Below are 24,344 nucleotides of genomic sequence, written 5' to 3'. Positions count from 1 at the left end.
GAATTCTTCTGGGATGGATGGTGGTGGGAGTCAGGTTTTAGGTAGGTATACACAAGTTGGTAGTTGGTAGTTCTGAGTTGGTAGTTCTGAGTTGGTAGTTCTGAGAAAAAGTGAGATTATGTACAGAGACAAATATCCACACAGACATTTGACCAACATGCACATGTAGGGCCCTATTGTCTATCCTCTCTCGGACGATGGTCTCCCCATGCTGTGCATGTCATGGTAAGAGGGTGGTGGTGGTGGGGGAGGCTTCGTTGGCCATATTTCACCACTCTGGGTCAGTGTGGGTCAGTGAAGGTGGACAGCATGGAGACGTGGACTGCATAGCACAGCGCAGCAATGGATGTTGATGCCCTGCGCTCAGCGGCCCATGACGTAGCCCAGGGCCCGTTGCCCAAATGCAGCAAAGTTTCAGCTCGGGAATATGCCTCGCAAAGTTTCAACGCTCTCTCGCTTGCACCCTTAATGAGGTAGCACAACTTGCAAAAATGTATAAAAAATACATCCGTTGACTCGTCATGCCCATTTTCCACTTCATTGAAAGAAAAACATTTCTCCCTGTGTATCAGTGCAGAAGCAATGGGGAACCAGCAGGTAAGACTTTGCAAGATGATCAAATTATCCCCTTGCGATATTTAATTTTGTTTGTTTGTCCCGCCAACTGGAAAAATGTTAAGGAAATAATTAAATAGCAACAAATACATTAACAAATGACCAACCAGAGCAACGTGCTGAATAAAGAGCGGGCATTAAATAATTATTTGATGCACAATTACTAAACATTATTGTGCAATGCGGCCGAGTCTTTATTCCTTATGGGATTGAATGTGTGTACGTATGTGTTGACCTTCTTTTGCACCGTACATAGCCATCCGTGCTAATCGGAGGTGCGGTTTAGTGCCCAAGCCAAAAGGTAATTTGTCAATGACGTTGAGCATGGGTTCAAGTCCTGAGGCTGGATAGAATCGCGGGGGGTTAATGCCCCCATATCAGGACATTAAGCCAGCACCTATGAGGACCTGGGTTCAAGCCCTGGGGCTGGGTTTATAACATAAGGTCAATATCCATGTTGGGAAACTAAACCAGCTAGTCCCTGAGTTCAAGCCCTGAGTGTTTATACACATATTGTACATCAACTTTGATGACCTGATCTCAATGTAATATTTTCTTTCTGAAAGGGTAAATGCCCCGACGTAATAATACTCTTGCATTGAGAAGTTTGGCCCTAAACACATCCCAGTTGATGATATCATTGCCCAGGTCGACGTCGTCCTAAAGGGTTTGGGACACATTCCTGCAGACGTGGCAAGATCGGAAATCGCTGCAATCCTCAAAAATGCTAAGACACTATTAGCAACATCAGCAACGATGATCACCTTGAGCTTTCTCAACTAAAAAAGAGAGATGACATTGTCATCCTCTAAAACGACAAGGGCAATGCCACTGTCATCATGGACACAACCACAAACAATAACACAATTCAGGACCTACTTAATGATGGCAGCTATACCAAAATCAACAGAGATCCTACCAACCGCCTGGTTACGAAAACCAACAACAACATCACTGATTCGACATCTTTAATCGAACCAACTAAGCGGCTTTACTTAAAACCCTCTGCTGCTAGACCGCTTCGTGTGGGAGCAAACCCGAGTGACCGGAGTGCTCAACCCACCACAATCAGGAGGGCATGAGTTCGCATGCCAGTAAGTCGTCAACTCAATCCATCATCCCTCTGGGGTTGATGAAAATAAGACATTAGCCCCGACCGCAGGAATGCATAATCTCTCAATGGACAGGAGCATTACCCCACGCTCGAGTATGGAAACGCTTGACCACTTCGATGTTTTTTCATCATTATTTCTCTCTGGTTTATAAAATCAGTACTACTTAGTGGGAACCTTGCCTGTGTTGTTCATGGACTGGCCCCGGCCACACACACATGGCATTTCCATCACTGAAGTGGTACATGCTTATATCACAGCACAGAGCTACTTTAAATCTGACGTTTTGAGATTCTGTAATCATAAAAAAATATATCTCAATGGGCTCTTAACTTGCTTATGTAAACGACATTACATCAAACTTAAGCACACATTTCTAATTAATGTTGTCACGTAATTATAAGTTCACTTAAATGCATACTGGTACAGGGACATCTGCATTGAAATGCATTACTTTTATGGGATTAGCACTTAAAAGAAAGGAGGCTTTGGTTACTGGCTTCGTGACAGATACACCCATGTCAAAGCTGGATGGTAATTATTATTATTCATAAATATTGCTCAACATTAAAATCTCAAAAAAGGGCTATTGTCAACCAATGCGCTGGCTTTGACTGAAATCTGAGCAAACAATTTACAATTTCCGTGCTGTTGATTACGCCACGAGAGACTGCAATTTGTGACTGAATTCCCAGGCGTAAGTAAGACAAGTTGCCAGATTTCCAAGACGGGCGTCCTGCCAAATTGGCTCGCGTGCATAGCGCGAGAGGACGCAGGTTTGCGTGGGAGGTGGTGGGGGGGCTGTGGTAACGTGATCAGCTGGTTGTAAATTCAATCTGGTGATTTTTAATTGTACGGTTTTGATACTGCAGCAATGTTCGGAGTTATCGTGCGTTGATTACCACTTGCAAAAAAAAAACTTTTCAGTGATGGTGGGTGTAAATCGCGTGAAGCAATAAGTGTCTCCTCCGATTAAATGAGATTTGGCCAACAATAATTTAACTTGGAGGCCCCGAGCTTATGGTGGAAATTCCACATTCTTGTGGTAGGTGCCAGTTTATCCATAGGGCAGTCACTGTAGAGCTCCCACTACCAAGTGATGGTCATCGAATTTGTGTCGTTTTTGTTTACTTGTGAAGGTGGTTAGTAAAAAAAAACAACACATACTAGTAAAACGGTGTCTAAATGACAATATGTTTGTATAGGACATAGTACAGCAAGTAGGTTCTGAACAAAATACATTCATGATGACTTCCCACGAAGTGGTACAACTTTTATCCACATAGAGTGATGATGTGTTCGCTGTCAAAATTCTGAGCATATACTTGATCACACAGGCATGAGGTGGTGCTCATCTCCGCTCGTGGTGAACATTTCACATTCCTATGATGAAGCCAGTATCTTTATAGGACAGCTATTGTTGACTTCTCACGAAGCGGTACCATTTTAATGACCCCAGAGGGATGATGATGATGATGATTGACCAACCTGAAACCCTACCAGCATAACAGACACACACGTTTGAGTCAAGTGCTCTACCTCAACCCCTGCAATATCAAATTTTAAACACGGCATTCTGGGAAATCACCAGATAACTACACCACCTGGAATGCACCCAACCTTATCCAAACTCACGAGCTACGCAGATTTGAGCCTAGGCAATGCTTGAATGGAAGACCACGCGGCACAAACAGGTTGCTTATGGCTGCATGGCTGTGTTGTGTGCAGCGGGGAACAATGCAGAAAAATCCATTGTTGTACTGTGCTATACACCGACATCTATACTCACCAACGTCAACAACCAGCACTGACCAACATGGTCAAGTATGGTCAAATAAGCCCTATGACCCACTCAAAAATGTATTTGATGTTTCACTACCGGAACTTATTTTTGTATTGTTTCCTTCTAAAATGTTACGTACATAAATTGAGCCGCTGAAGGAATTCAAAGTCTGTATATTCCAGGCAATGGGTCCAGACATTCAAATGACAGAGAACTTCTTCCCAAAAACAACTGAAATGCCAGACCACCACAGGCCGAGGCCAAATCCAAGCACGAGGACATCAGAGGCCATTGCACAGACTGGGTGGGGACTGTAGTGGCCCATCTACCACGCAGCCCAGCTCTGTTGCCCTCGCATTGCTATATGCTCAGCCCTTTTCAGGGAAGGCTCCCATTGGCCACATTTTCGACAACGATGTGGCCGTCCATACAGAGTGGTCGCCCCACACGTGGCCACACGACACACCAGTGGATCTCTTCAACGCGACGGAAATGCTGTCCCCTGGTGTCTATGGTGGCGTGAGCGCATAAGAAATGAATGGGGCCCCCATTGGAAAACGACCACGGTAATTACGGAGAATTAACATTTATAATTCCGTATCAGCCCCGAAAGGAAAAAGTCAGAGAAGAATGCGAAACGTTACGCTGGAGCCATCCCTCACACTTTCTTTTATCTCTCCCGCTTCAATTTATTTTGCGTCCGAGATATTTTCTTTTTGCCAGAGGACGGAGCGAGTCAATTATGGAACGCCGGGCACACGTAACGCGTTTTAATCCTTGAATCCAGTCCAGGCGTGCACACTCGGGCACCGCTATGAGCACACGTGGCCGCGTCTACGCCCCATTAAGGAGCCGTGTCACACCATTACCTCCGCCAAGACATCATTAGCCTCCTCCACAGAGAGAACGTAGGCAGGCATACACATGTACGCATAGAGGTGTACACACAGAGTGGCATATGCACACACAATTGCAGAGACGAAGACATCCCCCACCCTATAACTTTACCAGACTGTCGGGGCAAGTGCTGTTAATGAGCACCTATTAAGGCCAGCACAGCACAAGATAGGGTGAGTGGCCAAGCACCATGCCCAGCCACCTTTATCTCCCCACTGGTGATGTTTAAACACCTAGGGGAGGCCCAGGACCAGTTCAGATAATCGTCACTGGTGTTGGCCGTGAGCGGGAATCGAACTCGGGTGGCTGGGTTCATAGCGCAGCGCACTAACCGCTGCGCTACCGCTCCCCACACTCCCCATTCACACACACACACTGAAGCGAAACACACGCATGTACATACACACAGATGTACATGGAGACATGCTTGTGAACATACGCTTGCACGCACAAAAACACACACACGTGCACACAGGCAATCATGCATCCACGTTTGGAGACAAACATACATGTACACACTCGTACACCCAAACACAGAGTTCTAAATCTACTGTGGTCTGCGAGATGGCCAAGAGTTGGCTGTACAGGAAGTGGCTTCATGGGCCAGTCTGCGAAGACCTTTGAGTGCTATCCCCTCCATTGCATTGTGTTTCGTCTGGATACTGCAGTTTTCTCCCACATGCAAGTGACTCCGCAAGGAAAGTTTGGTCAAATATCTCAACGGAGGAACTGCTGGAATAATAGTCTTGAGACTCGGTAAATAATGCCTAGAAAGACGACATTCGAATAACGTTACTTGGTGGTCTTCTACAAACGACTCTCTGCTCATCTACAAACTGTCTCTGTGAGCTTCACCATTTAAACCGAAGATTCCTAGATGTGTCATAATCTGGCTCAATGAGTCACGAACATTATCGCTGAACACTAATAATATCAGTTTAACACGTAGCAGACTTTCGCGACCATTATCACCCATAAGAGTTTTTTTTGGGTTAGATCGCGTAAATATATAAACGTGTCGTTAAACCCGCCACCACCCTTCACAGCCAACTAGTAAGGGTTGTCACGTAAACAGAACGTGGCCAATTCGTCACTAGTACAGCACTCGTGTATAGTGTAGTGTATAGTAGTGTAGTGTATAGATTAGTGTAGTGTATAGTGTAGTGTATAGTGTAGTGTATAGTAGTGTAGTGTATAGTATAGTAGTGTATAGTGTAGTGTATGGTAGTGTAGTGTATAGTGTAGTATATAGTAGTGTAGTGTATAGTGTAGTGTATAGTGTAGTGTATAGTAGTGTAGTGTATAGTAGTGTAGTGTATAGTGTAGTGTACTAGTACAACATACCTGTGTGTTGGAGAGCCAAGCCACAACATTTACAATCTGAGTACGACGTTTCGCCAGTAATTACAACTAGCTTCATCAGGCGACAGCCAGATTTGTGAAGTCCACCTGTTTCGTTCCTCATATAGAGGCATAGATGTGGTGACCGTGCTTCTGCGCTCTTGCGCAAAGTGGGGGGGGGGGATTATGAGTCAACGTACATTATGCATTAGGCATGCGCATTATGCGAGCCCTTTGATATTGTCCTTCCTGCCTTGTGTTTATTAAAATAGCTGTACCAACGGTAATCCCTATTGAAGTATGGTGGCCTGTATAGGCATGCATAATTTTTTTTTATTATTTGATGATTTGTTTCCAAGTAGCACTAAATTTATTTTTTTTACTTTCAATTTTGATAGATTCTTTAATTAGTCTTGGCCTGTCCTAGCTAGTTTTGTACAGAGCTTCAAATCAAAATCAATTGAGTGTCCTTGTTGGCACACGTGTTCTGCTACTGCTGACAGTTGTATTTTGGAGTATTTAATATTTATTTGGTGTTCTTTTAGTCTCGTGCTGATCAAAGGGCTCGCATAATGCACATGCATAATGTACGTTGACTCATTAATCCCACCCTCCCCCCCCCCCACTGTGTGCAAGAGCGCAGAAGCGTGGTCACCACATCTACGCCTCTATATAAGGAACGAAACAGGTGGACGTCTCCACAAATCTGGCTGTCGCCTGATGAAGCTAGGTGTAATTACTGGCGAAACGTCGTACTCAGATTGTAAATGTTGTGGCTTGGCTCTCCAACACACCGGTGTGCTGTACTAGTGATGAATTGGCCACGTTCTGTTGACGTGACAACCCTTACTAGTTGGCTGTGTCGGGTGGTGGTGGGTTTAACGACACATTTAGATATTTACGCGATCTAACCCAAAAAAAAATCACTCATAATTTCACGGGAGCTCCAGTCACTTTTAGATAAAACACACCATTGAGAAGGGAGTGCCCATAACCCTAATATATTGTGGACTTATCTGAATAAAAGGTCATGATTATTAAGCGTGAGTCTCAGTGCACAAGACTATCATTTGATTGATTTACACAGCTGCTGTGGGCACTGCTTAATAAATAATCGCAAAACTTACACCCTTTTTTCACTCCACCAACGAAGGAAGACTTCATGCCGATTCAGCCATGGGAGTTGTTTTACCAGACTTCACCAAGCTGGCCGGTGCGGGATGATGAAGGAGGTTATGCAGCACCAGTTCAGACATCACTTGCCACTGATGTTGGCCATGGTCAGGAATCGAACTCAGGTCGTCAAGCTCAAAGCGCAGTGTGCTAACTACTGCACCAACACTCTACCACCACACTGTCGTTATATCAGTAGCACGATGGTCAGTTTCTGGAATGTAATTGTGAAAATTTGACATTTTTATATTCATGATAATAATGATGTCTGCTGTGCATTGTGATGCCACTACATTGCTAATGCTGTTGACTGGCGAAAGATGAAGTTCAATTCTGATTATTAATACTGTAGTACAGATGTTGCAATAGAGTAAAAATAGTCTTCTCCGTTTGAGAAGAGACATTGAGTCGTTTACATCTGAATTAACTCAACAATGTATTAACTTGCCAAAGAGGGATTCAAAATAAGTAGGGATTAGAGGGTGCGTCCACAGGTTAGAGACACCATCGGGAAAACTGACAATTATAGCAAGTGGGAAGTTGGAATGAGCCGAACACATCGCTAGAAGGGGATGATGGACAATTAAGTTGAGGGGATGCGCCTGAGAGTACCTCCACCACGAAGAAGGAACCATGAAATCAACTCGTGTGAAAATCTGAGACGGATTGTTACATGTCGACACTGTGGGGGGAAGGCGGTGGCTTGAATAGATCGGCCTCCGTCCATCAGTGGATGGACCGCCGTTGCCGCTACCGCCGCTGCCGACGAACTATCTTACCTGCTCGTGGTACTCGATGGCCATGCTGACGGTGTTGATGAGGATGGCCACCATGATGCCGCGGTTGAAGTACTTGCTGTTGACGATCCAGCTGAAGCGCTCGCTCACGGTGTGGCAGAAGCGCGCCATCCCGGCGACGCACGGCCGCTCCTTCCAGCGCCGCAGCCACCCGCGCTTCCCCGTCCCGTCGCGTCCCCCGTCCTCCCCGTCGCCGTCGTCGCGTTCATCTCCGTCGCTGTCGTCGTCGCCGCCATCGTCTCCGTCGTCGTCGTCGTCGTCGTCGTCGCAATTGCTGCCGTCGCCGGAGCCCGAGTCGGAGCAGGAGCCGGAGCCGGAGCCGGAGCCGGCTTGGCGGTCGCGGCAGTGCCGCCTGCAGCGGCAGACGGAGCAGACGGCCTCCCCGGGCCCGAAGCTGTCGCGGGCGCTGGAGGGGGACTCGCGCCCGGACGCGGCGGAGCCTTCCGAGACCGAGTCGCCGCCGCAGCCGCCTCCTCCGCCTCCTCCTCCTCGCCTGCACGACGACGGCTCGTCCTGTCCCGCGGCGCACAGGGCGCACCCTTCGCCTGCCGCGGCCGGCAGCAGGTCGGGTTGTGGGACGCCCAGGGGGACGCTGGGGAACGCCGGGCAGCGGCACAGCAGCTCGCTCGTGCCCGCTGTCGGGAGGGCGGACACACACGGTGGCACGGCTTGACGCGGCGCGGCCTGGATTCGTGTCGCGTACGAACGTTGTCACTCTGGGCCGAGTCGTGCCCCGATCGGGTTTTCAGATGTGATTATGAGACGTCCCATTCGCTCAAATATATTACACTGGTTTCCAGCGGTGGGCTTCTGCCGTTTTTTTCTCAGTTTTAGCGTCACATTCCACAAGGGTTGAATTACTTGGTTCGCTGGTGATGGGAAGTGTGTTTTGTTAATTGCTAATAGAGGACTTAAGTGATTTAGAATGCTCGGTTGACCCTGGCCCCCGTAAGTGACCCAAACAAGGTTTGCGTCGTAATTTCTCGCATCCCAAATATGAAAATTGTCAGTTTTCCGGTGTTTTTTTTAACTCACAAGCCTGGACTCGCGTACGTTTTTGCATTATTTCACCTTCGCACCCCCTCGAGAACGTTCCGGTAGTTCGCACCAGTCGTGCGTTTGGGCACGCTCGGCGCACTCTCCTATGCCCCCCTCCTCCCCTTGTGGAATTGCCACAGCCCAAAACGTTTGCTCATTACAACGCGACGCCGTTCAGTTCCAGGTCGGTTTCATTATTAATGATGCCAATAATAAAGAACTGTCAGCACCGTGTGCGAGTGTCCGGTGCGAACTGCTGACTGCGTATATTCCTGGAGAGAGAGAGAGAGTGGAGGTCTTCACATCGCTCAAGGCAGGAATCTAAATCACCGCGCGATGTTTCCCACTCAACGTAAAAGAAAAAAAAATCCCTCATCGAACCCCTCATTTTAATTATGCGGGCACAGCCTCAATGATGTTATGCCATCCCAGCAATATAAAGGAACACGGGCTTTTAAATAATGAGGAGATTTTGAGAAATGCTCTCTTTGTAACAATCCATCACGTGGTCACGTGGGCTTATTAAAAAAATATTTTAGTTTCCCCAAGGAGAATCGTTACCAGAGGTGATCGAAAGTTTCCGTCCTAACCGAGAGAGCAAGGAGCGACCATGATGAAGTTGTAGTATTCCTCTACACAGTTCCCTCTTTAAGTGCAATGCACTCGCTCCGTGAGGCTTGATGTCTCAACGTTTTAATCACCACCCGGAACAGACAGTCTCCCTCGTCAAACCACTCCCAACCGCGGCGACGTGCGGACGGTACTGGAAGCCACGTCTGGTGAGTGTGGGTTGTCTTCAGATTTCAATTGGACGTTGTCTCAAACATTTATCAAGATTTTTCTGCATGGAGGATTTATCAGAAGTACCCAATATCTGTTCATGAGCAAACCAGATGGTTTCACGCTAAATGTTAACAATGACGATGATTATTCGATACCATTCAATGTGAATTCAATCTTTGCTGTCACGCTATTCCCTCTATGTCAGGCCAGCCACGCAGTTTTTAATCGCCCCCTGACACAAAAAGTCAAGAACATTGTCTCTCATTGCCAAAACAAGCCCTGGGGAGTTTTCATCTCCATTCGCAGCCATAACGTTGGAGGGGTGGAATATTCCACATTCGCATGGGAAGAGCCAGGATCCCATTTAAATGGCCACTAGATTTATCTGAAGCTCCTTGTGAATGTATTTTTATATTGTCCTGATGAACTTTGCTGAAATATAAATCAAGAGGTTATCGAGGTTCATGATGTTCATGCCGTCACACCTCCATTATTTCTTCCTGCTTTCTGCAGGAGCCATATTAATATATTTATGCGGGCTACCACAATGAAATATAGAATAATATGGTGTAAGAGAGTGCATTTTTCATGCCGTGCTCTGAAATATGTTTGGGAGACTTTTGCTCATGCCGGTGTTACCTACAAAGGGCCGGGACTGCTTTGATTGTGGGTTCAATTCCGGCCAGCCACCAGAGAATAAATCAGCTTCAAACTTAATTTGGAGCTTTCGTGACTGCAGGAATTATTCTTTGGTTCTTTCGGTAAAGTCACGTATAAAGATAAAATAATAAATTAAATTAAATACTAGCATACGACGTTTCGATTGCAACACAAGCAATCATCATCAGGTATAAATTAAATAGAAAACACAAATCTAGTATACTTAGAAATGTAATGTTATGTTATCCGACTCTCTGTTGTATTACATTACATTTCTAAGTATACTAGATTTGTGTTTTCTATTTAATTTATACCTGATGATGATTGCTTGTGTTGCAATCGAAACGTCGTATGCTAGTATTTAATTTAATTTATTATTTTATCTTTATACGTGACTTTACCGAAAGAACCAAAGAATAATAAATCAGCTTCTCAAAAAGAAAGGTCGCCATGAGAACAGTAATGGATTCCTGAATCTGGTGGGATGGACATTTGAATGTTATCCCTAACAACGTGTATTGCGGTTTCTCCAAGAATTCTGCTTTCCTCGCGCTTGACTAGGAATTGATCAGACTGTCCCAAAGCAGTACCCCCCTGAAAAATAGTCCTGAGACTCCGAGACTATCGTGGGTAAATAAGCCCATTACTATATTATAAAAGTTATTTTAACAGTCTCAGCCAGCTCACCAATAACGGCACACAAACTAAGTTGTCACGTGAGTATTGATCCTCTCAGGCAAAATGTTGGGTGTTGCTAATCTCCATTGGCGGTCCTGAATCACGTTTCAATGGTTGAGGAGCAGTTCGTCTACATAACCAAGCACTTTTCGAATTTCCACAAAGAGGTGCTCGTTTTGATCATCCCCATAGAGATGGTGGGCTGTGCCGAATGGCAACCGGGATTTTAATTAACCACCCTCAGATTGCGAGGCGCGTTCTCTGCCACAGCAGCACTTGGCTGTGTGAATCGGAATACTGCAGAACAACTTCTGAGATCACTGCAAATTAGGTGCAGAGCCAACATTTTTTTTAGGTTATTTTTGTATAGTCATTGGTACTGTAACCACAATAAAGGTTTTTTCGGTTAGATCGCGCAAATATAAATGTGTCGTAAAACCCACCACCACCCGACACGGATAATTAGCAAGGTTGGTCATGTAAACTAAACGTGCCAATTAGTTACTAGTTCAGCACTAACCGGTGTATTTGAGAGTAAACCCGCAATAACATTTACAATGCGAGTACGACGTTTCGCTGGCGTCGGGTGGTGGCGGGTTTAACGACACATTCCATATTTACGCGATCTAACCCCAAAAAAAATAACCTTTATTATGGATGTTGGTCGTGAAAGCCTCCTACTATTACGTGTTACATTGGTAACTACGCCAAGTGCATCTCCATTTAGAACCTGGTTTAATCACAGGCGGCTGAATCTGGATGGGAACCTAGGCTCTCAGGAGTGTCTGCTCAGTGCTCCGACCTCCGAGCCATCGGGGCCACCATTTGAGTGTCAGATTCGATGTCAATCGATGAATCAGCAACAGTGGTCATCCTATGGATGCACTGGCCATTGCCATAGGAATGTGGAATTTGCACCAGCGACTCATGGCTGACAACAGAGATGCATGCCACCCCATGCTTGTTTGAGCAGCAAGCAGGCACTTTGGTCTTGATTTTGAGTCATATCAGATCTGTGCTGTTTTTTTGTACAATGTTGACTGGACTCAATAAGAATCACTGCTCAGGCAAACCCAGCGCTTTGCAACAAGACCCAGGAATCGAACTCAGGACCTCAGAGTGCTGGCCCAGTGCTTCGGTTGCATTTGTTAGTCCACTGCGGCGAGGAGGTAATGTTCCTAATCACCATTAAAGAAATAAAATACACTTAGACGTATTTTACAATTATAATAAAAAAACAGAACCGCTACATAAAAGCCGCGTGCAGAGCAATCAAATTCAGCACCGGAAGATGTCAGCAATTTCAATTAATTTTTGATCCTTTTGGGACCTACCTTAACGGCGAACATACATCATTGAAGCACAATGGCAAAGGTAAGCAGTGAATTTCGTGGCATTCTTTTATTAGCCACATTAAATGCAGGTAAAGCGCATTAGTTTACTGGCCTCAGATCAGCGCACAAACAGCACTGGTGGCTGTCAGCCAGGACGTCGTGAATTTCTGAAATGAAAGTTCGCTGGAAGTTGTTTAGCTATAATTAATACAGTGCACAAGCTAAATAATACATGTTTACTGCCCTACCTCGACCATCGTTGTACCTCGTGTGTACAATTCGTAAACCTAGCTGTAGCATTCACAATCAATTTGCATAAGGGGTAGTCCATTTCTTTTTTCACCCGCAATTCAATGAACGGGAGCGTTTGAATCGATTGTAATCAATGATTCTCTGCATTGTTACATGCCTGGTGATTAACCAATCCCCACGTGGATTTAGTTCCTTATTACGCTTGTTTATCCAGAAGAGCCTGAGTCTTCACCATTTTTACAGAGGATCCTCCCAAATTTTCACAGTAGGTGGGGGGGGGATGCTGCTCGGTGCAATGCCAATTAGGTAATACGCAGGTAAATATTCAGCACCGCAATAAATGACCGATACAAATGATATAAATAAATCATGTCTAATGGGAGTAAGCCAGAAAACCCAGAGGAAAGACATGCAGAAAATGGGCAGAATGTACAAAATCAACACAGGAAGTCTGGTTCGGAATCGAACCCAGACACTTATTGCTGCGAGGAACAAGTTTTAGCACGGCACCACTCTGCCGCCCTTTGCCAAAGCAGATTTGAAATAGAAATAAAAACGATGCGAGTAAATATCTGTACACTCCACGTAGTTTGCGGCTCCACGTTTGAGATCGCAGTCACACGCGATACTGGGTCCAGTTAAGTTCGAACATTTGATGATTATCAGACCGCAGTGATGACGAATCCGGCAAATGGCACAATTACACAAAAACACGCTGCTGACACGCGGCCAAAATCTCACTCTCGCTTAATAGGGCGGCCAGTTCCTGCCGATCCCGCGGCACAGAAAAAACACACAGCACTCTCAATCTATAATGCACCCTCCAACCACCCACTGGTGCATGACACTTGATTGCTGCATTGATTGAAAGGGCCGGGCTAAAATTGGATGCACCTCCAGCCAAACCTCATATAAATAAAACGGCGAGTCGAGCAAGCCAGTCTGTTAAGTGAGGGGCGCCCATTGAAATTTAATGCACGGTTGCATTAAAGTTGGATTTTTACAATTTCACGGCATGCTTTCAACTAATGTGGCTTTGCATATTAAAATTGTTAATTGCATATAAAGGATGATAAAAATATATATCATTGAGTGTGGGTGGGTGTGTGTACATTCCATCCTAAATTTCAAGACGGCTACATTGTGTGAGGATATCACAGATCCTTCAAAGATCTGGACACAGTCCCATCAGTGAACTCCTACAGCAGGCGGGGCTGTGTCGGCTGGGCCATTGTAGCCTGCATGCCCAGCCACCGCGTGCCCAAGCAGTTACTGTTTGGCCAGACAGAGGGGGCTAAACGGGCACAGCATGGGCTACAGAAGAAACGGGCTGAGTTTGTGGACTTTCCACAACCACTGGTACCAGCAGCAGCAAGATCGGCCTCTGTGGAGGAAGTTCATGAAGGACGTTGTTACTTTCTTCTCAGGTTTTTTCGGTAAAGTCACGTAGAAAGTAAAATAAAATAAAAACAAAAATCACGACGTTTCGTGATTTTTGTTTTTATTTTATTTTACTTTCTACGTGACTTTACCGAAAAAACCTAAGAAGATGATTCCTTGCAGTCACGAAAGCTTCAAATCTAGACGTTGTTACTGGGCAGTCGGAGGCATTTGCCCTCCAGCAACAACGGAGGGCAGAGGTGCGACGCTCACAACAACGAGCAGAGCGCCAAGCAGCTAAAATGCAGCAAGTTGTCACAGTGGGAAGGAATCCTCTGGAGAACGACTTGTGAAATTTAACGAGCCAAAATTGTTCAAAATTCATCTTCTTGGTTTCCCTTCTACATAACTTTACCGAAAGAACCAAGAAGATGAATCCCTGCAGTCACGAAAGCTTAAAATCGAAATTGTTCAAAATTGGTAACAACACAGTAATAACAATGGTTTAAATGATATGAAAAATAATTAACTACGAGAAAAATTGTAACTTGAAAAAATACAGAGAAAACTAGAGGGAAAGAAAGGTGTAACAGACAACAATTAGAAGTTAAACCCAAGAGTAAATATATAACAACAAAATAAATAACACGACAACAACACAAGCAAGAGGGAGACAATGGGAGTAGAACAAGAGAAGGGGGAACATGAACATAACAAATATAAGGAAGGAATATCAGCAACTAAAACAGAACGAACCAAAACGACCGGAGTGCAGATACAAGCAATGGTGGACCACAATAACGAGATGCAATAAAAACGAGGCATGAAAAACGAAACGATGAAAAACAGGGAACAAAAGAGACGGACAAAACAACAACAAAAGGATAAATAACCACGAGAAACATTGTGATCATAGGAAGGAGATGATGAAAAATGATGGGGTGGGGAGGAGGGGGGGAATGTCCCGTGCCATACGCTGCGTGAAACTCGCTCTCAGCACCACTGAGCATCACACTGAGCGGTGGCTGAATCACCACGTGGTTGCCCCCACCCCCCCTTTGCCCCAGCCTAACCCCGATTGGCTGCCGGTTCACCCAACGTTCACTCGAACCTCCTCAAAACTTTTAAAAACTCTCGAAAGAAGCCGTGTTCTTCACCTGAGGACGGCTGCTTGTATTGTGGCCGAAACGTCGTGAGAATTGTATTTTATGTTTATTTTTATTATTTTATTATTTCCCTTCTACGTGACTTTACCAAAATAACCAAGAAGAAGAAGCGGGAGAGTCCAACTAGCACCTCCCGCGACGACCCAATCTACGCCGTGTGGGACCGAGCGGTGCTCCCTGGCTGAGCCGCACCGTACCGTAAGCGGCGAAGATGTGGTGTCGCTTGGCGAAGGCGTCCGTGGGGCTCGAGCTGTGCGCCCGCGACTCTCCCCGGCGCGGCCCTCGCGCCTTCCACGTCTTGTTCCCTTTGTCCGGCGCCACCACCACCGCCGACGGCACGATGGTCGGGTAGTTCATCTCGTGCGGCGGCTGAGGCGGCGGGGGCCGTTGGGACACGGCCGACGCGACCACGGCGGAGGCCGCCGCCGCCGCCACCGTGGCCTCCGAGGTGAGCGGCGAACCCCGGAAGGGCAGCGGGCGTCCCGCCAGCAGGTGGCAGTCGGCGTGGTAAACGCTGTGCACGGACGCCAAGCCCGGCGTGCGTCGCGCACCAAAGTTACCGGACGGCGACGAAAGCGGCGGCGGTGGCAGCGGCGGCACCGGCGCCGGCGGCGATGACACCACCACGACGGCCGTCCGAACGTCCGCCGGCAACACGTCGCGCTCGGTGGGACCGCCGCCGCCGCCACGAGGACGGCACATGCACCGCGCGAGCGCCGGCCGGTGCCCGCCGCCGCCACCGCCGCCTCCCCCGTTGACGTGGTAGTGGTGGTGATGGTGGTGGTGATGGTGCACGAGGTGGTGGTGGTGCACCGACCTCCAGGACTTGCGCCTCTTGCGGCTGCCCTTCTTCCCCTTGCGGCGGCGTCTCGGGCGCGTGCCCTGCTTGCTGCCGTTCTGGTCGCGCCGCGGACGCCCGCCGGCGGCCGTGGCCGCTGCCGCCGCCGCAGCCGCTGCGGCCGCGGCGGCGTTGGGGTTGATGCGCCGCTGCAGGGCCACGTGAGCGTCGACGAAGGCTCGCGAGGAGCGGCGCCACACCTTGCGCAGCAGGTGCCCCAGGTAGCGCACGAGCTCCTCGTAGCAGCTGCCCGGCTCGCGGAAGCTGGCGAGGGAGCTGTCGCTGCCGTGCATGCGCGCGCGCTGCTCCTCCATCAGCTGGTTCTCGCGCTGTTTCGTCTCGGAGAACTGCGTCGCGATGACCACGAGGCACAGGTTGATCATGAAGAAGGAGCCGATCTGCGGTGCCCGGGACGAAGGGGAGCGGCGTGGGGCCACGGGGGGGAAGAAAGAGGATGGGCGACACCACAGGAGGGGAAAGAAGGATGGGGGTAATGTTAAATAAGAACGGAGTTTGAGGGGCAAGGATTCGAGAAGAGAGAAGCAATTGCAAAGAAAATAGAGAAGAATTTACATATTCAAAAAAGTAGCGTGCCAACGTAAACAATGAATGGATTGCAAATAAAGTAAATATCAAATTCGTAAGTCAAATCGAAGTAACAATTTATAATTTAAGTCAGACTTCCCCCCCGCCCCCCAATGAATGGGAAACAATCTCATCTTGGCTTGTTGAGTGGTGGACACTTCCACTGAAGCGCAATAAATCAGGCATACCTTAGCTTGGCTCTGAATATTGACTTGTGTACACGGCACCGCGTTAGTAAATAAGCATCTTTCACATTCATTGTGATTGGCATTCTCATTTTTATTCATGACAGTTATGCAAGCATGGTTGCATGACCAGCAACGGCATTGTGGTTGGACTCGAAATTACTGTTCACATGACATCACATTCCAGCACCGTCTTGGTGCTGACAGGGGAGTGAATGGTGTCAACATATTTGTGCTAATTACAGTAACATCTCAAATTGAGTATTTTATTTACAAATTGCACATGTCATCAGCTTCGCATGCATATCAATCTGAGAAAAAGTCTCGCTTTCATTTTATTCCGAGGTTAGAGTAAAATGCCTTCTGCTTACATGGCATATGTAGGTACAGTGAAACATATAATGCCTATATAATGAACATACATAAAGTCCATATTAAATGCACAGTGAACTGTGTGGAAGCCCATTTTTTAAATACGTCACATAAATTTTGCATATTTTCTCTCGGTCCTCATGTTGTCCCGCAAGAATATCTTCAAGCAGGCAAACTCCGGTCCAGTTTCAAGATTGATGGTGCGCTCGGTGCAGTCTGCTTCTTCTAACAGCTGCTAAAGGAGGGTTTGTTCGATGTTACAGCCTCTGAAAAACCGCGGGGATCAATTGGGTGCCAAAAATAGCAAAATGTACACTTTCATCGCACATTTATACCATTAAATGTGACCTCCGACATATTCATCATCACATGACTCGAGTCCACATCTCATAGGTGGGACAAAGTCATTGTTATGCAAGTCCAAGTCGAGTCGCAAGTCATCAAATTCATGACTCGAGTCTGACTCGAGTCCAAGTCACATGACTCGAGTCCACATCTCATAGGTGGGACAAAGTCATTGTTATGCAAGTCCAAGTCGAGTCGCAAGTCATCAAATTCACGACTCGAGTCTGACTCGAGTCCAAGTCACATGACTCGAGTCCACACCTCTGCCTCCGACATATTCATCATCCGTTACCTTACACCACGACGCGTAATGAGTTTTGTATTATGTCCCCACGTCAAACGGCTCGTTGGTTATCTTCTTGTAGGAGAATTTTTTTTAAAATGAGAAGGCTCACACGCCAAATTGTTATAATTGACAAGGAAGACGAACGACACGGGTAACCGACGTGAAATATCGGTAGCGGCAAAAATTTCCCTCAGGATACGCAACACTCGGCCTCTTTAGGAACATCTCGCTCGTTATAATGTCCACGGCAATAATAATAATAAAACAAAATAAGCAGGGGGAGACTTTTGCAAGGGCGTTTAAACGATGAGTATAATTGACCCCCCCGTGATATTTTAGTGAATCACGCCAGGGTTGGCAACCCTTGCCCTCGATTGAAAGAGCAGCTATGCAATATTCATGAGTGATTATAAAAATAATAAAATATGTACGGGTCTTTGTCAAATCCATCGCAGGATGACCCCCCCCCCCCGTTGGCCCTCGCCCCCCACACCTTATCAGTTCATGGGGGTGGGGGGGGGGTGATGTTTCACCATACTTCACCACACTTGTCAGTGTGGGTTAGGGAAAGGGAAGATTGGGGGGGGGGGGGGGCAGGTATGAACGGTTCAGATATCGCTACTGATGTTAGCCGTGGTCTGGAGATGAATGAAGGTCCCCGGGTTCATAGTGCAGTGCGCTAACCACTGTACAGCTGCTTCACTATTAATATGAATTAATATTAATATTCCATAATTAATATTAACGTGCATTAAGGTCCACAAATAGACGTGTTTTTTGGCTTCATGCCTCCTAATGCACGATGATTTATGGTGCCTCTAATGGGAATCTCTTTTCACTAACCTGGATGCAGATGCGAGTTGAGTTTTCATCTAAATCATAACAATCCCAAGGGGAAGTTATGTGTGTGCTATTGTGGTCTAATCAAAGCACGCTAACATCACTTACACCGATAATTATCTATGAGGCTAAAAGGGGGACATTTTATCTTGGTGGTTAATAGCATGGCAAGGGGTGGAACAGCGACACAGTGGTTAGGAAGTTCCATTAGAGACACCATACAGAATTGCGCAATGAGGCGTCAAGCCACAATCGTGATTTATTTAGTGGGCATTAATAGATATTAATGTTAAATTATGAATGTAAAAATTACTTGACTATAATTAATGGAGTGGTCCCAACTTGGAACGTGCAGTGCACACCGCACTCCGAATCCAACGATCTGAATTCAAACCATGGCCTTGGCGTAACATAGCGTGGCAGTGCCACCTGGTCTGGCCTTGGCCACCCGCACGTTCACCAAACCGGACGGACCCCGGCATGGCGAAGTATGTTCAAACAAGCCTCGCGACCAACAGGGCGTGGGGCGGCCTTCGTCGGCAGTGGCTTGTCCATTCGTTTGTCGAGCAATGTTAATTTACACGGCGGTTTTACTGGTAGGAACCTCCTGGTTACACCAGCGCACAGGGGATTATTGTGTCCGTCCGTCCGTCGTGCAGGGAGGGGCTGGGTGGGGAGGGGGGGCTGGGTGGGGAGGTTGGGGAGGGGCTGGGTGGGGAGGGCGGGCTGGGTGGGGAGGGTGGGGAGGGGCTGGGTGGGGAGGGTGGCGTTGGGTGGGGGGTGGGAGGGGTGGGGCTGGGTGGGGAGGGGAGGGTGGGGAGTGGCTGGGTGGGGAGGGGCTGGGTGGGGAGGGTGGGGAGGGGCTGGGTAGGGAGGGTGGAGCTGGGTGGTAGGTGGGAGGGGTGGGGCTGAGTGGGGAGGGGCTGGTCACCCCGTGGTGCCCTTATAAAACTCAACGTTTAACCTACTCACGCCGGCTTGTGCCCGCCCTCACAATCGGGCATATTTGCGGAATATACACCACGCCGCCGTTGACCCTGCCCATTGACCGAGCAACCCAACGTTCCTACCAGCTCCCTCCGCAGGAATGTGTTCTTGTGACGTGCTCGTCAAGCGTACTTTGTTAGGCTCCATCCAGGCGGACCCTGGCTCGAGTCCCGAATGGCCGACTCATTTCCAACGTGGGCCTTCTTCTTCGACGCGAGGTTATGGCACTGCATACGTGCAGGCCTTGTCGATCTACCACTGGACGAGGGACTCTCCCTCACGCCGCGTGAGTTGTGGGGAATGTCGACCACACTTCGCCACGCTGGTAAATGCGAAGTGGCGAAGGTGCGAGTGCGTATGCTGGGCAGCCAACCGTGCATTATTGGAGGTGCGGGGGAAGGACAACAAACTGAACACAAAAATCATTTCAAGGTGCGGAGCATAGACGTGGGGCAAACAGAGTCCAGTACAGCAATTTATATTTTGCACGACCCTCTTCCGCACACACCACTTCGCACCACGTAGCCAATGACAACCTGTGTGTGTGCGGTGATCACCTATTCAGCGAATATCCAGGCCCCATCCTGCTTAGCTTTTGAAATCTGACGAGATTAGGCACAATACGATATGGTCCGGCGGTTATGAACATCGGTGATTACTTTGCGGTTATCAACATCAGCGCTGGACTGACTCGGGACGCACATAGAACATAGCCTGCCATCTTATCGGGCACTTCCTGATGAAATAAAAAACTGCATTCTAACTTTGAATCTCTCCAGCGCTGGGAGACAAAGGTGAGCCATACTTGCAATACACTGATCACATGACCTCCTCCACCCCCCATCGCATTTGTGTCACCGCTATTCCCTCACAGGTGATTGTTAACAGTACTGTACCCGCCCCTCGGGGATTCCTCTGAGGGGGCGAATACATTCCGTCGATTTTGCACGGCTAGAAAGAGTAGGGGCAGCTCAGGGCAGGGGGGGGGGGTGTATGGCATCTCCGTTGGCAAGCGGCGTCACTTACGATGATGAGCAGAATGAAGTAGATGAAGTTGTAGAAGGAGTGGGCGTCCATCACGTAATACATGATGTCCACCCATCCCTCCAGCGTGATGACCTGCACGAAGCGGGGGGGGGGGGGGGGGAGCGGGTCACAGCGATCGGGCAGAGAAAACGATGAATAACGGGACGGGAGCCCGCCGAGAAAACAAGCTCCTCGTCGTTTTGTTGTTGCACGGGAAGGCCTGGGCCGACGCGTGGGCAACAGCACGTTGTGTTTCATCAGGCGCGTGAACGCAGCGACGAATCTTCGGTCGACTCAAACGGAATCTCACGCTCGCGGTGCATTCGTTCAAATGTTCACGTGAGGCTCCTCCTCTTGGTCACAATCATTGAAGTTCCCCGCGCCTCCGGGTAGCAACGGTTGGCATCGCACGGTGCGAAAGAAGTTCAACATACATAGAGAATCGCACGTTAAATGCTATGGGAATGCTGCCGTGGACAAAGGTAAGCGCACTGGACTTGCAATCCGGAGGTCGCTGGTTCGATTCCATTTACCGGCTCGGCGCATCTGTCCAGTTTAAATGGGAACACCGCAGTTGATCGACAGGTCGTGTGTGTGTGGTGGGGTACAGTGTGGGTGATGTCCACCTCTTCCAACACATCTGGTCAGCGTGAAAGAGTAGACCAAATATCCACTCGAGGTAACCCTGGTGGAAGCCCTTCCACCAGCAGTGGCATGAGCAAGCAATTGCAGTGCTGTACCTTTACCTTTATATCGTAATGTTAAATCCAAGTAGGTGAATGGAGGAAGTGAAACTACAAATAAGACATAAAACACAATAAGCATTACATTGAAGCTATAAAAACAAGATGGAAAAGAACCAGATCTAAAAAGCGAGTCACAACAACTAATCGTGGAAACCACCGAGAGGGTGAATTGTTGGATGCCGAACAATCGCCACCGACAGCGACATCGGCCTCCATGCTCTCTCCACTGCCAGGTGAAGCCATGACCACGTGCCGACGACGAATGCCTGTTCTTTGTGGTGGTGGTGGTGGTGGTGGTGGTCGGGAGCGAGGGGTTGGTGGGACACCCACCTACGGTGCGACGAGGACATGTTTGTAGGACGTGGAGGTACAGAAAGTAGGTTTGTGATGAATCACGTGGCCAAGTGCTGTGAGGCCTGACTCAAGGATAATCACGTCTCCGAAGTCAACAAAATTTTCAATGACAAATGTTTGAAGCCAAAAGTGGTAATCGCACCGAGACCGGGCCCTGCCATGGGCACGTGGAAATGCCACTGCTGCCTCATGGCTCTCAATGTTACGATGGGTACCTTCGCAACTTGCAGGTTTGAGCGGCGAGCATCATCCCCTCGCTATAAGTGGGTTTCCTTCCAGTAGCAAAGCAAACAAAAAACAAACACCTTATGCTAGGGAATTGGCCAACACACAAACGGCGCACGGTGGCCCTTGCGAGTTGGAGTCTTGAGACTTAGTGCCGCTTTGCCGGGTAAATATAGAAGTATTTTAATGTCATGCCCGCCGGTGTTGCGCAGCTGTGATTCATTTCATTGCTGAACTAATGTTGTTATCTTCGCTCCACCTCCCTTTCTGTCACAAATGGTATTTCTTCAGCCAATCCAGACAGCAGACCCGACACATCCTCCCCGCCACCCCCCCCCCCCCGAATTTACAAACAGTAGTAGTCCCCATCGCGAATTGCTGCTCATCAATCTATGCTCAAGATGGTGAAAACTCCACATTCCTATGGAAAGGCCAGTCTATCTATCCACTGGGAGAGAAAAACAAAAGAGTGGGCGTTGTTGACTGTTCACAGAGTGGTGCTCATGTTTTCCTGAAACGAGATTGTTACGTCACAAATATCTAAACTTGACTGTGCTGCGGCTATAGAGAGTTCACGGTTCGAAGTTCAAATCCCATTCGTGGGAAAATGCCAGTTCCATCATCTTTCCGGAGTTGACAAAGTGAGTACTGTACAGCTTTACGAAATGCCAAGAGTGATAGTCCTGTGGCGAGATTCGCTCCCGTCATTGGAATGTGGAATTTCCACTGCTGGTCCAGGCTCACCCAATGGAGATGAATGCCACCCCAACGCTCGTTTGAGCTGGGAGACAGTTTTTAATTCAATGTGTTTGCCGCATAATAACAAGACACCACATTAGTCAACATTCAACCCGTCTCTGCAGGAGCAGAGATACATTATAAAAGCTCACAAGTCGTGATGATAACCTGTACTGAAATGTGGGTTTGCGAAAAAAAAGTTATTTCAAAGTACACTTCTTTCAAAGCGCTTCTTTGTATAATGTCATGCAATTTGTATGATGTCATGTTGTACTCTGAATAATGTACGTGGTTGATTCTGCTCTGTTGTGTCACAGAGACAGTTTGGCTCTTTAACCCTTGGGCATTTCCACTAAATCATAAAACAGAACCCCCGAAAATAGCAAATATGTTCTTTATTTACAACGGACCGTTACGCTGTACAACTTTGTCGCTGCTTTGCCACATTTGTATGCACATTGCCCGTTTAAATAATGAACTTGATAAAAGACTAGAGTTTTTTTTCATTAACTTTTGAGCTATTTAGATATTCTATTGTATTGCATTGATTGCATGACAATTATCCGTGCAACATCAACAACAATCGCCATTCGACACTAAGTGGCGAATGTCGATTGTGCTTGTCCCAGGCTATGTGCACTTTAAGGCCACGTGAAGTGTCGAAACACCCGCTGGCAAAAGAGATCCAGGTGCCATGGATTGACTGACTGAGATGACTGGCAATTGCACCGCCTGTGCCTCCTACTGTGCTGTGTTTTATCTGCCCGGCGCTCTGCTCTTTGTTGTGCGCATAACACCTGCCACAAGCACCACTTCCTTACCACATCCACTGCCTGCCTCCATCATCACACCCCAACTCCCCAAATTCGTCAGCTACAAACCCCAGAATGCAGCCACCAGTCTTCCAGACCACACTTGCAAATGAAACTACACCACCACCATCATACACCTCCTCAAACTGGCTCCCAATCTTATATGTACTGTACATTGAACTTATTTCATGCCGTACGTAGCCAACCTTGCTAATTGGAGGTGCGGGGGAAGGACACAAAACGAAATGCAAAACAAAAGATCTGCCCTACCAACTTCTCAAGATTCTCCACGGACTTGCCCAAATCTACTACTCACCCTCTCATCTCAAGCATACACTCTATGCGTGCCCTTAACTCCAGCAGCCAAGGCCGCGTGTTGAAGCCCCCAAGTCAACCCCCATTTGATGGGAGGTTGCCCCTTTTTCCTCTACGGACCTGTCTCCTATCTCTCTCTTGTCATCTGCAATGCTGACTCACTCCGCCTCTTCAAGATCACATCCACCGTCTTCTTCTCTACCTATGACTGCTTCTTCTTTATGGAGTGGCATTATCCAACGTGCCAAAAGGGGAGTGTTTTCAATCGGTGCATATTACCTGCTTGCACTTAACAGATTGGAAATATGGACACCCACAAATAAATGTAAGAAAAGCTGAAAAGTAGAAAAAAAACATTTGAGATTGGAGAGATGCATTCTGGGAGTTATACTTAAGGACAAAAATAGGAACACGTGGTTCAGAGAACAAATGCTAATTGGAGACACGTGGGCTTGAGCAGAAGACATTAGAATGGGTGATGGCCAAAGGACAAGAACTGATAGTGGCTCGAAATTGGTAGATAATGATGATTATCAACAAATATTCGTTTAAGTTGAGTAATTTAACGTAAAAAAAATTACACTTATTCAAATGAAAGTGTCAATTGTAAATTCAGTATGTGAGTCGTTACTCACACACACACACATCCAGGGCTGCCCTAATATTTTTTGGAGACCCACG

The 24,344-nt window shown here is 47.5% G+C and overlaps 1 protein-coding gene across 1 annotated transcript in view; it reads right to left on the bottom strand.

The window, feature by feature from the left end:
• LOC144721291 (voltage-dependent T-type calcium channel subunit alpha-1H-like) overlaps positions 1-24,344 on the bottom strand; it is a 270,667-nt gene that overhangs the window by 79,245 nt on the left and 167,078 nt on the right. The window contains exons 7-9 of the mRNA XM_078598797.1: positions 20,474-20,566; positions 15,207-16,245; positions 7,701-8,353 (exon numbers count right to left, since the gene is read on the bottom strand). Coding sequence (XP_078454923.1) covers positions 7,701-8,353; positions 15,207-16,245; positions 20,474-20,566 — 1,785 coding nt within the window. The remainder of the gene's footprint in view (positions 1-7,700; positions 8,354-15,206; positions 16,246-20,473; positions 20,567-24,344) is intronic.

This window comes from Lampetra planeri, chromosome 1 (assembly GCF_965212315.1).
Source record: "Lampetra planeri chromosome 1, kcLamPlan1.2.h2, whole genome shotgun sequence".
Lineage (NCBI taxonomy): Eukaryota > Metazoa > Chordata > Hyperoartia > Petromyzontiformes > Petromyzontidae > Lampetra > Lampetra planeri.
Note: the sequence above shows the minus strand (reverse complement) of the source record. Positions and strands in the feature narration are given on the sequence as shown.